Genomic DNA, 12,950 nt, shown 5'->3' with positions numbered 1-12,950 from the left:
ACAACAGGGAAGAAACCATGTCCTTGTTGTGTAGGTAAAACCGCCTACTGTGAGTGTCTGTGTGTACGGAGTACTCCTTACATGCCGTTCCATAGGTAGTAGGCCACTAGGAGGGTGCGATACAATAACAAACACACGGACACACTACAGATCACTTTTCGCGCACCGAACGCATCATATGCGCGTCTGGTCTGGTAAGAGCAGTAAGAGCAGTAAGAAAGGAAGAAGGGCAAGCAGGGTTCAGGTCACCTACTGTCCCGTGGGTACGACAGTGGTCGAGCAGCTTTGACCGCTTCTCGCTTGGTCTCTCACACGGCCAACACCCACCCAGTAGGGGCCAGTACTAGATGGGTACTAGGGCACAACCACCAAGTCACCCAGCGCTGGCTCTGCCGCCTCTGCCCTTCCCGCCAAGTCGCGCCAGCTATTCGGCCACATTCAAGGGCCCCAAACCAACCAACCTCCTCCCAACCTCAACCCATCCCACCGCAAATCTGCAACAATCCATCCATCCATCAACCCACAACGGAAAACACACAATTACCACCTCTCGCCCGCGGCGCGCTGCCATGTCTACAACCAAAGGCAGCTTCGCGCAGCGCATGGCCTCCATGGCCTCCACCATCGAAAACTGGGACGACGACGTCGACTTCCAAGGCGATCTTTTCGCACACTCCATCGGCACCGTACCCTCTCTCTCCTCTCGCGTCTCCGTTCGCTCCGAATCCAACACCGGCGACGACGACTGGCAAGTCCTAATCACACCCAACGATGAGCTCTCCACCAGGAACGCAATCTCCTCTGCAAAGCAGGCCGGCATCCCCATCCCCACGAGTGTGCCCTCGTCTGCCCTTCTTGGCGGATCCATTAAGCGACTGGGAAAGAAGAAATCGAATCGCAAGATTGCCGTCGACGACGACTGGGGCAACGACCTCGAACTGCCATCCATCGGCTCCCAAGGACTGAAGCTCAAAGTGCCCGTGCCGCACACTCCCGCAGAAGACCATGATGATTTTGACGACTGGGGCGAAGGAAGCTTGGGCATCCGGTTTGCAGGAACGAGGCGAGATACTCGTGGCGGCCGAAGTTCGTCTGTCTCTGCCATGAGCCCGAGTCTAGGTAGCTGCATGACCCTCGAAAGCGAAGACGACGATCTGGTCGGGCTTGTGCTCCCGACCGAACCGCTCGACTTCAACGCCCGCCTCGAGAAACTCAAGAAAACAGACCATGTTACACCTGATGTTTCGCCGCTTCCAGCCCAGCAAAAGCGCGATCCCCCTCCCACATCGGCACCTGCTCTCCCACTGGCACTGGATCTTCCCTCATCGCCAGGATTTGACATCTCCTCGTCACCTCTCCCTCCTGCTGGTTACACGCCACCTCATCTCGAGAACTCACCCATTCCCAAATCCAAACCCAAGCCTGCGGACGATGACGAAGACTTTCTTGAAGGTCTTGATTTTGGCGTGGAGGAACCCATTGACACTAAGAAGCTCACTCTCAATCGCAATCTCGTCATTAAGAAGCAAGCATCGAAACCAGTTGCTCCACCAGCTGCTCGACCTGCGACAACCATAACATTCACCGACAAGCCTTCTGCCTCACGTATTCCCAGGCCACTACCTTCTTCCAGTCGCACGCGCCTCACCCCAGTCTATGAGTCTGGTGCATCGAATTTGGGGCCTTCTGTGGGCCTCAACCGACCCATGCCAACAACAACTAGCGCGCAGCTCCTTCGAGCCAAGCGATCGGCTCCTGCGCTTCGTAATAGCCATGCCTCTGTTGCTCGTCCTCCTGTACCTTTCCTACCTGCCGGAAGCTCCAACTCCCAATCGCATCACGTTATGGCCAAGAACTCGCAGACGCATCTTCGTCGCGATTCGGACCCGCGCAGACCCCAATCCCCATCAATGCGATCATACTCGCGCATGTCAAGTACGAACCCCCAGGACACGCCTAGTCGGGCAGGTATGCGGAGGGATGCAGTATCGACTTCTAATCTGCGGGAAGGCGCGATGAGACGCAAGAACAACAAGAGCATTACAATGGCACCCAGGAAGTTATACGGTGATGGGATGGAGCTGGAAGTGTTTGACGACCTCCCGACATCTGCGACCAAAGAAAAGCAATTCGAAAAAGTACCGAAACCTGTCTCGAGCAATAGGAGCCTGCGACACCTGCCGAGCGTCTCAAAGTTGCCCATGCCTGATCGCATCACTACACCATTACCCCAGACCCCCCGATCCCCCACGAAGATGGAGAGCACTCCGCGATTTGCTCGTGATACGGCTGCAAGTCGCATTGCGCGTGAGCAGCGTCTAGCAGGAACTCGTTCACGTGGTGAAGGACCCATTGCACCCACGCAAACGAATTGGAAGGCACAAGTTGCCGCACGAAGTCCCCATGCTAGCCCAACGGCGCATCGAAAGAGAGGAACTGGACAGAAACCGCAATTGATCTCAGGCCTGTCCATGCCTTTCGCAAAGAGTGAGTAATCATATCCCAGCCTAGACCCACAGAATGACTGACAACCCGTGTAGAGGAGAAAGGCATGACCTACAATCCAACATTACAACGTTGGGAAGGCAACGAGGAAGCTCTTGTTTCCTTTGCTCACCCAAATACTTCTACTACCACATTGGCGTTGACCACTGCGAGCACACCAACCTTTGCCCCTCCCAATCATCCCTTCGCTCACACCCATGACCGCTCGCATTCGATCTCGCACACTGCGTTATCTAATATTCACGCTGCGCAGAAGAGCTTCTCCTCGCGTGTGGCCAAGATGGCCCCAGTTCCTACGCCATCGCCGCCGCGTCCTGCATTGATATCCCAGATCTCCCAGCCGCGAGGTGTGCAAATTCAGAACGGAATGCAGTTCGATCCAGTCAAGATGAAATGGATGAAAGCTCCACGGAGGTCGAATGCCGACTCACTCTCCCCGTCCGTGGCTGACGAGGAAGAAGAGGAAGATCCCTTCGCCGGTCTTGAGGATCTCAAGGACAGCAACGACAACGCCAACTTCGGCGGTAGCCAGATCGGTGGCATGTCCGGGGGTGAGACTGGCGGAATCCCCAAGCTTGATGAAGCTTTCGTCGGGGAGGAATTCGACCTTGGCCCCAGTTTCATCCGAAGACAACGAGAAGAGGAGAATAATTGGAGGAAGCGGACAGAAGGTTGGGTTGGTGTCGTCCGTGACAGTGGTGAGCGCAAACCCGACGGCTACAGATGGTCGATTCGACATCTGGCAGCATTGGCGTCGGCGGAAGCCTCGAGAAGATACTGAAATCAGCCGATTTCTGTACTTCTCAATGAGCACATGACCTTTATGACCGCATCAATATGGCGCTTCTCGGGCATTGACCAAAAAGCACATGGGCGTTTTCTATTATGGTTGCTTTTGCTTTAATGAAAGATATCCTCTGAGTGTAATGTCGGGCGCCAGGTTTGGATGATAACTGGCGCCTCACTCTTATGACGGATTTATGAGTTGACGATCTCTTTACTATTCTTTCTGGCATGACGAGACATGGGCTCACACGATGCTCTAGCACGTCGCACTTTAGCATTTAGAGCGACCATCATGAGGTTTCTGGTCTAGAACAGATGACTTGCATAATAATGGTTTGATGATTATTTCTCTTCTACTATCGGCGTTTTGGGGTGTGACCTTTCTACTATTTTGCTGATGATACTTGCTAATCGTAATTACAGAAGGTGTTGATATATCTGTCTCTTCTTTGTTAGGTGTAGTTTTGTGTTTCTTATTGATGTATGCCTAATGTATAATCGATAACTTAGCTGCCTGGTTGCCGCGAATGGTGGGGCTCGGTGGGGGGCGATTTGTTAATCGGACAGGACCCTTTCTCGACATTTCACCCACCAATCTCATAACCAACTTGTGCTACAACATGTCGCGCTCAACAGACCCAGGACACTTCTTCCAGACGACGTAAATTCTATCTATTGAATCTAATTTGGAACACAAATCTGACTGCCCCTAGTACCTCCATCGAGGAGTCTGCTCGCAAGGCCACGAAATCCAAAAACACTCGAGGCAACCCCGTTAAGCTCCCTTCCAAAATCCTCGCGATTGTCCGCGACCCGAAGCACGATGGCTCCGTATACGTTGCAGAAGCAGCTGGCAGCGTAAAGCAAATCAATATTGAAGTCGGTTAGAGCGTTTGTGCCACCCCTGGTACCCCAATTCCTCCCTCTTCGCCTTCCGTTTTTCAAAATATCGTCAGTTGCTAACGCGAACCGTTTCCTACAGTCTGGTAGCATCTCTGCAACCTTCTCCGGTCCTACCGCCCCCCTCACCTCGCTCGCCGTTTCCTCCAAGCTCGATACCGTTTTCGCTGGCTGCTGGGACAAGTCCATTTGGGCATGGTCGCTGGCTAAGAAGGCCGCTCCACGTCGATTTCAGGGACATACCGACTTTGTCAAAGCTGTGGAGATCATTACTGTCGAAGGTAAGGAACTCCTTGTATCTGGATCGTCGGACACAACCATCATAGTTTGGGACATAGAGACAGGGAAACAGCTGCACAAGCTCAAAGGTCATTCAAGAGGGATCCTTGCGCTGGCTATCGAGCCCCAGACTATTGAGACGGCTGAACCGTTAGGAAAAGCTGTGACTTTGCTCAGCGCTGGGACCGACAGGGAGATCCGCCGCTGGAAAATTGAGCTCGGCAAAGCGACAGAAGTCGACTTGAATGCAGATGCTCCCGGTCCGTTGATATCGCACGAGACGAGCATAGACTCCATCCGGTTCGACGCCGATGGAGACCTATGGACCGCGTCTGCGGACAAGACCGCCAAGTGCCTCGATCAGAATCACAATTGGGAGGCGAACACGACGCTCGAGCATCCGGACTTCGTTCGCGACGTTGTTGTAGATGAAGAGGGAGGTTGGGTCGTCACTGCTTGTCGGGACGAGGAAGTTCGGGTCTGGGAAAAAAGCAGCGGGAAGCTACACCATGTTTTTTCTGGACACTTCGAAGAGGTCACTGGATTGGTGCTGCTTCCGGGCCAGAAGGTCGTGAGCGTCGGAATCGATGCCACAGTACGGCAATGGAGCCTGAAGGCTGCTGATTTGGCGAAAGCTATCCAGGATGCAGCAGATGAAGAAGCTGGGAAGGAGAAGGAAGAGCCCAAGAAGGAAAGCCTGATGACGGAAGAAGAGGAAAGGGAGTTGGCGGATTTGTTGGAAGAGAGCGAATGATATTGATTGAAGCTTCAACTACACAAGACGGGCAGAGCGTTGCCGCTAAATAGAAACCCAAATACCATGATCATATCCACCTGCAGCATCGCAACACTATAGTACTATATTTATCACATCCTGCTTGACCTATGTAGTTATGTAGTTCACATGGATGTTCTCCAACTGGTATGAAGCTTATGTCTAGATTGAATGCTACACATCCGCCAACAAATGTAGCTCTAATCGCGCTTTCCGCGCCCCGCAAGATACGCGATAGTGTCTCGATACCGCGAACCCATCTGTAGGTCTGGAAATAGCACTGGGCGGATCGTTTGTGTGACGAATGCATGATAGGGAACTTGAAATGAAAATGCAAGGAACGCTGGACTGTGTGACTGGATAGTGCATATTCGGGATGGGCCGAGTCCTCGCGTTTACTTTGCTATCTGTTGTCCGCACTACGTAGCTGTCCTGGTTCGCCTGGCTCTGCATGCTGTAGGCTGTATGTATCTTCACATGACAAATGATTCTCCTCTGGCCAGATGGTCCCCAATGATGATTGGTCCCTGGTATTGCAGTGGATTAGACGTGTCTTTTCATTATTATTGTACAACAAATTACTGCCCACGCCGTACGAGTAAGACGTAGGACGAGTGGCAGTCGGACAGGACACGCGATAGTCTGAGAGGGCTGACGTGGTTGGGCTATGGTACTTGCCTGCCCTCTGCCCTCTGCCCTATGCCCTACTTGCCTGCTTGCCTGCTTGGCGTGTTTTGTCCCAGTGACTCTGACGCGCTTTGACTCGCCTCGCCTCTCTCACTCACCCACGCTCCGTCCCCGGGCCCCCCCATCGGATTCTTACCCCGCCGCCGCGGCCCGCCCGAAGTGGACTACTTAAGACGTCCATTCCCCATCCAACATTCCTCTCTCTTCCACCGCCAGCCCCCGCTTCGCCAGCCCCGAGTCCTCCGTCGTCCTACCTCCGTACGTGCTACGCAACTTACGGCGTTTACGTTTACGTTTACGAATGTAATCCTCGATCGAGAGGTTTACAGGGAACAGGTTACGTACCTTAGTACCACCTATGGGGATCATCATCTTCTGGATGTGATCAATGAGATATTGCACTTGACGTGCCCCGCAGCGAATACGGTCGTGTTTTGACGCGTTTTTACCCGTCGTGTACCTACCTACCGCATTTACGAATTGGATTTTTTCCGGACGTACTTCGTCCAATGAGACTAACGGTCTCAGAACGATCCCGAGTAGAGGATATCCTCCCCATCCAGCTGTGTCAATCTTTTTGAGCTGAGAGCTGAGCTTACCACGCTGAGCAGACCACTGGTTGGTAGAAGCCTACAGATATTGAGCACTTCACTTCATGTGTTGGTTGCTCTGACAGACTGCAAAGTCCTTGGCTTAAAATACTCGGGATTGAGCGAAGCTCTTGTTGTGTCTCCCGGGTTATCCCGTTGTCTCAGGCATGTGGGCCGAGAGAATTTACTATTGGTAGTTCTGGCCAATAGTTGCGATTGAAGGATGGGTCGCAAATGCGTCACATTCTATATGTCCTCAGCTATTCAGGCTGTTGGCATTTTTAACCTTCTTCCGCGCGTATGCAGCGGTCGAAGGTTCTCGTTGGGGCCTCTAGACGTCTACAGTAGGGGACCAACCCCCGATTCAGGAATAGGAGTCTGTGGAGTCTCGTCCTGTGCGGACTTGCGTGGAATACAAGTTCGACAGCTATGGGATTTCTGCGGTCACACTTTTCCGAAGAAAGAAGCCAACAGATATTGGGAGTGCCTCTGCCTGCAAGCACTTTCTGACAGATCATTTTTGATCCGTGGCATGTTTTACTGAGATGCACCTACTGGCCATTGTTTCCATTAAGGGTTTGTTCCCTAGTCGGCCATTTGGCTGGCGGCCACTCCTGTGAACAACGTTGTGGTTTTCTTTGGTTAGTACATGTTCGCAAATTTTGTGAAGTGGAAAGCCCCCTTTTGGCCCATTTTAGGATGGCTATTTCAATTGACAGTTTGGCTGTCGACATCATGATCTACTCCGCACATGAGGATATTTAAGAATTTATTTATAAACATTTCATGTTTGTATTGTTGGATCTCAGGACGGCGCCAATTAACGGACAATCTATGGACCTCGGTGGTCGACGAAACTGTGGGCTCTCGGTCGTAAATACAGTATAGGGAAATGGATTGGGGTCGTTCCTTTTTCCTTCGAACGGCCCGGCAATCGCAAGAGGAGGATGGGCGGTAGAAGTCGGACTCTTGCGCCTCCACGTTGGTGCCGCCTGGATAGTCTTGAGATCTCGAGATGAACCAAATGCAAGAGACGCGCCTGTAAGCTATGCCACGATTCGTAATGACTGCTATGCTATGCTTTGAGACGCACTCGACGACCTTCGAGGGTTGAAATGCATATGAGGGAAAGACCTTGGTTGACTCGAAGTCTTATCACAGAGGGAAGACGGGGTAGGATAGAACTACAGTGGGTAACTAGATGAATTCACAATGCACAATGCAAAATTTGTTGTCTAGAGCCATGTGTTTTCATAAGATTATGTTGGGGCCAGGTGAATCTACATTGTAAATGATGTCCATTTTACATTATGTGCACAGACATGCAAGGCCATTGCGTCAGAGAACAGTGAATTAGATGCAAGTTGTACGGTTGTATTTCACCTGGAGTGCACGTACCATGGCACATATGCACATATATAAAGACTGATATTTCCACGTACAGATCCAGACTCACACACAACCCACGCTCATCCACAACTATATACTATACTCACAACACCTCATGGCTTGCACCGACGATCGCTCTGCTACATGAGCAACCTCTACCGGTCATGCCATGACAACAAAGCCCTGCCCACAATTGGTATCCTCAGACACCCAAGCACGATAGGACAAAGCTCGCTCTTCCGAAGGAAGAGTTGAAAGATCTTCGATGATTGCTGGATCCTCGAGTCTATTCAATCGGATTCATGAATCCGATTCTGCAATTAGATCCAAGATCCAAAATGAGATCGAAAGGTTTCCAGAATTCAGGTATCAGGCCGAATTTCTGATCCGGACCATTCCCCATATGAGTCCGGAGGACAGGAGACTCCTCATTACCATCCATCTGCAGACACAAGAGCAAATGAACAATGGCGACTACTCAGTCGGCCACGTCCTTGTAATGGAGAGAGAGGAGACTCCACATTACCATCCATCTGCAGCCACAAGCGCAAATGGACAACGGCGACTACTCAGTCGGCCACGTCCTATGGAGGAGCGGGACCGCGCCTACGTACTGGCAACAGGCGACCTTAGCAAAGATATCCAAATATGGCCTGCTATCTTCAGAATAGAACCGATTCGAAAACCGACGTTTCGAAACGAACAAAGTTTGCTCAAGAGATATCAACTGTTGTCTCTTACTCACATCATGGCGTCGCGTCGCAATGATCGCGCCACGCCACAGACACTCCGCCGTAGTGCCCGTATTGCGGCCAGCACACCCGCGAATGTGTCTCTCCGTTTCTCCTTGGAGTCCGTTCGCGTCCCCGGCCGGTCATAGCACAATGTAGCTCTCAGAGCTCGTCCATGGAGAGCTGCAATCAGCTCATTGATCACTCAGATCTCATTCTGAGTACAATAGCTATCATCAACAGCTACAATCAGCCTATGATCTTTCCGAGCTTCTGAGTACAGAAGCTCTCATCGACAGCTACGATCAGCTGATTGATCCCTCAGAAACCACGACACCAGATTCGTGGATCTATTTAGAGATCGGAGCGAAGCTATGACGTGGATCCAAGATGAGCTCCCCCACCCATATGAACGAAAAGAAGGTATTCAAAATGCCATCGATTTCCAAAACCGACGTCGCTATCATGCTACATGTTGTTGCATTAGTAGTGCTATGCAACGAACAATACCAGCAACAACAGTACCATCAACAGCTGAACCATCAACGCCAGAAACAACAATAATATGAGCAGGTGGACCAGCAGTAGCAGTAGGAGCAGAAACGATACCCAAAGCGACGAAATATCTGCTCCTACACACAGATATATACGCGCCAAAACTTGACTATTCATCACATCACCGCAACGACTTGATGAAACAACGATGAAGCAGCCTGCCGCAACTTGGGAACAAACCTGCCAGAACCATATTCCGAAGGCCTTGGATGAGTATGTGAAACAGATTCATTGCCACTCCAGCTCCAAGAGCAAGGAAAAATTCGGCAATAACGATAGTCACAAAGACCACTCAAAATATATACAACCGCCACCACTACCACAACATGTCGAAGACTGATCAAAGAATATATACGTATACACCCGCATCATCAACACCAATACCATGATGCCAAAGATCCGAGAATTTTGTCGGCAAGTCCAAAAATATATCCACAGCGATGAGAAATCTTCGGTAGAGAGAAAACCCCCAAACTTTATTTTCTGAGCTTACAATAGCGATGGTGCCAAGCTGTACTTTGGATAGTCTCATGGCAGAGAAATCCGTGGCGCAGTTACTTGGGAAGACTATATGCATTGCCAGTTCAGAGGCTGGGGACTTCTATCGACAAGTGCAAACATACGTCGATAGCAAGGACAAGGCCTCGGGCAAGGGCAAGAAAGACATGGAGGGTTGAGAACTTTGGTCAGATCAGCAGTTCTATGATCATCGTGGCTTGCAGGATGACAATGATGCACGAGCTGCAGTTGCCGATTCCTATATACGGAAGTGCAAGAATATAATAACTGTGCGAACGGTTAAGAATTCCGATAAGTGGAATTCGATGAAGAGTGCGAGACAGCATTCGAATTCTTATTGGAGATCCCGGTTCGATGAAATGATGGACCTTGAGTGTCCGACGCCTTCACCTGCAGAGGGTCATCTCGAAGATATGGAATCCATCGAAGATCCGGAATACATCAAAAACATAGAGGAGTATCTAGCTAGAATCGATGAAACCTGAGGACGTTGATGAGTACATGGCCCAGTACGATAAAGTTAAGGATATTGATCCATCTCACCAAGGAAGACAAGCCAGAGCCCCCCCACGCGAGCGGTTGGAAAGTCTGAGAAGTGGAAGAGGCGATGAAGAATGGTGCGAGACAGCATGCAGATTCATACATAAATAGAGCGCGACGGGATCTTGATAGCGGGACCAATCACGCGAGCAGTTGACGACAATGTCATCTACTCTTGGATGTAAACATATACTCGGGCCCTTGCGGTTCTTCGAAGTGTAACGCATGGGTTTAAGCCTCTGTAATATTCGAAGAACCGCAAGGGCCCGAGTATATGTTTACATCCAAGAGTAGGATTAATCACATCATTAGAACCCCGCTTCATATATAGAAATGAAAAACATTCAAACAATAAATGACCACTCACATGATGTATGCACATATGTACCACCATAAACATGACTACGATCACCAATATGATTCACACATGGATACACTTATAAATACTGTGGCGTATAGATGCCTTTATATTAGGGGGCATTACATGCATGACCCGCAATCGGTGAAAAACTAAGATATATAGATATTTACCACTGTTGATGGGCCTGCGGAGGAGGTAGGTGGATGATGCCTCAATGTCCTCGGCTGCCCTGATCTATTTATCTCTGCTCTGCCAAGTGCCCTTTCTTCTTCCACATGATCCCTCAATCGCCTCACTCATACTGCTATACCACAATACATAGGCACTTCAAGGATCATTGCATCAAATTATCAACACGAACAAGACATACACAAGAACGTACTCACACGATGTGTATACAATGATTTATAAATACAAATGAAAAGACATCATCGTCTACATGAACTTGCAAAGCTATCATGCATATACACTTGGAAGGCTATCATATCACATAACAATAACAAAAGACCGCTGGGTATGAAACGAAAACTAATATCAAGTCTGTCGAAAAACTATCTTTGCCTCAACCTCCATATAAAAGACCTTCCAATCGATGTGACAAACCTGCCTTCATTATACTCAAGGGAACAAACAAACAAACTATTGCCCGAGTCTAAACTTTCTTCCAATCTGTGGTCATCATCGTGGTCGTCGTTATCGTCGCAACATTGCTAGGCATATGTTGCGGTATGGGAGGGAGTCAACACCAAAATGCCAGATGTGTGCATTTGGATCCTGTCTAATAGATATCTGCCATGGTTGCATCGCGGCCCACGAAACAAGTCTCCGTATCATCGAAGCGAAGAGTGTTGATGGGGCCGAGATCGACACATGCTTGGACAGTCCTCTTCTTCATGGACGGAGCGGATGGTTTCCACCAGGCAGATAATGCTGCTGATGTCGCTTGAATGTGTTTGTAGGAGCGACGGGCAGCGGAGGTGCCGTATGTATAGGATGTGGGACGGCGGGGCCCGTTCGTGAGGGTTGGATGTTGGGTGTTCGGGTCCGTGGGGCGAGTAACAATAAGCTCGTACCGCTTGGTAGCGCGAGCGCTCATCGATGGAGCAGTGGTGTTGGCTGCTGCGCTCCATTTCCGTTCGAGGTCGCTGTGGGAGGTCTTTTGCTGTGGTTTGGGCTGTTTTCTAACAGCCTTGGCTTCCGGACGATGGGACCATTGGAGCTCTTCGGATAGAGCCGCTGTGAGGGCCGACTGGTCTACTGGGACATTGTACTCGAAGCGTGGCTTGCTGGAGGCTTTGGTATGATACCTGGGCTGTGGGGGAACAGGATCGACATTGACCCAGTCATCGAGGTCTTTGGCTCTCGCTTCGATCGCTTCTGCCTTTTCAAGGTACATGTCGATATCCTCCGGCTCTTCTTCTTCGAGGACAAGATCATCACCCTTAGCTTTATCGTATTGGGCCATGTACTCATCGATGTCCTCAGGTTCATCGATTCTAGCTAGATACTCCTCCATGTCCTCCAAGTCTTCGAGATCCTCGATATGACTCTCTGTGAGGGTGGGCGTGGAGTACTCAAGTGCATCGAGGAAAACGTCATCTACTCCTTCTTCGTTCTCTTCTGGGAGCAGATCGATGTCTTTGGGTTCATCTGCTTCGAGGTGCACGTCGATTCCTACATGATGGTACTCTGGAATGCAGAGCTCATCTGCATCTGGGAGAAGATCGATAAACCCATGCACGAGTGGGTGGTAGCCGGCTGTCTCAGCCATCGCAGCTGGGGCCGACGAAGGGAGGACTGTAGCGAAGTTGAAAGGCCTTGGTGCCCAGGCCCAGTTTGCCTTCAACACCTGGCAAATGGTTGAGAAGAATTTTGGGAACATCGTTTTGAGTGTTAGAATAATTTGATGTTAGATTTATCTCAGTGAAACACTTACTGTTACTGAGGTGTCGTGGTTGGGTGTTGTTAGTGGATGCAAGAGGGTCGAGTTGTCTGGTTGAATCTTGGTGGTCAAACAATGTCGAGTTGTAGTTGAACAAATTGTAGCTGAAATTGAATGAAGTCAAGTTGTAGTTGAACGAGCTTGAGTTGCAGTTGTGCCTTCGAAAGAGGGTGCTGGAAAAGAGAGGTGGTACCAGTGGGAAAAGGTTCCTAAGTAGTAGACAATTGCCGTGACAGTCACTTGCGGTGGGCGACGGCAGCATACTGAACGGCGGGTTCCTACTGGCCAATCGGGCAAGGAGATGGCAAAGTGAATATGAATGTTGACGGCAACCTAGCTCTCTTTTCACTCTTCTCAACGCACAGACTCTATTCTGCTTCCTGCATGCACT

General features: G+C 50.3%; 5 protein-coding genes across 5 annotated transcripts; 4 read left to right on the top strand and 1 right to left on the bottom strand.

Moving 5' to 3' along the window:
• Positions 1-569: 569 nt before the first annotated feature.
• Positions 570-3,286, top strand: BU24DRAFT_462638 (uncharacterized protein; the record flags this gene model as incomplete). The annotated part of the gene is made up of 2 exons (XM_033532030.1): positions 570-2,487; positions 2,541-3,286. The coding sequence occupies 2 exons, from the start codon at positions 570-572 to the stop codon at positions 3,284-3,286; spliced, it is 2,664 nt and encodes an 887-aa protein (XP_033384829.1).
• Positions 3,287-3,911: 625 nt separating this feature from the next.
• Positions 3,912-5,224, top strand: BU24DRAFT_409586 (WD domain-containing protein; the record flags this gene model as incomplete). Its single annotated transcript, XM_033525932.1, has 3 exons — positions 3,912-3,952; positions 4,005-4,170; positions 4,274-5,224. The coding sequence occupies 3 exons, from the start codon at positions 3,912-3,914 to the stop codon at positions 5,222-5,224; spliced, it is 1,158 nt and encodes a 385-aa protein (XP_033384828.1).
• Positions 5,225-7,973: 2,749 nt separating this feature from the next.
• BU24DRAFT_202646 (uncharacterized protein) lies at positions 7,974-8,904 on the top strand. The gene has a single exon (XM_033521841.1). The coding sequence runs from the start codon at positions 8,177-8,179 to the stop codon at positions 8,789-8,791; it is 615 nt and encodes a 204-aa protein (XP_033384827.1). The 5' UTR covers positions 7,974-8,176; the 3' UTR covers positions 8,792-8,904.
• A 1,887-nt stretch (positions 8,905-10,791) lies between these two features.
• On the top strand, positions 10,792-11,363 carry BU24DRAFT_202636 (uncharacterized protein). The gene has a single exon (XM_033521840.1). The coding sequence runs from the start codon at positions 11,035-11,037 to the stop codon at positions 11,329-11,331; it is 297 nt and encodes a 98-aa protein (XP_033384826.1). The 5' UTR covers positions 10,792-11,034; the 3' UTR covers positions 11,332-11,363.
• On the bottom strand, positions 11,364-12,726 carry BU24DRAFT_202635 (uncharacterized protein). The gene has a single exon (XM_033521839.1). The coding sequence runs from the start codon at positions 12,497-12,499 to the stop codon at positions 11,396-11,398; it is 1,104 nt and encodes a 367-aa protein (XP_033384825.1). The 5' UTR covers positions 12,500-12,726; the 3' UTR covers positions 11,364-11,395.
• Between the last annotated feature and the right edge of the window lie 224 nt (positions 12,727-12,950).

Source organism: Aaosphaeria arxii (assembly GCF_010015735.1).
Source record: "Aaosphaeria arxii CBS 175.79 unplaced genomic scaffold BU24scaffold_4, whole genome shotgun sequence".
Classification (NCBI taxonomy): Eukaryota; Fungi; Ascomycota; class Dothideomycetes; order Pleosporales; genus Aaosphaeria; species Aaosphaeria arxii.
The sequence above is the reverse complement of the archived record's forward strand: the minus strand, read 5'-3'. Positions and strand labels throughout refer to the sequence as shown.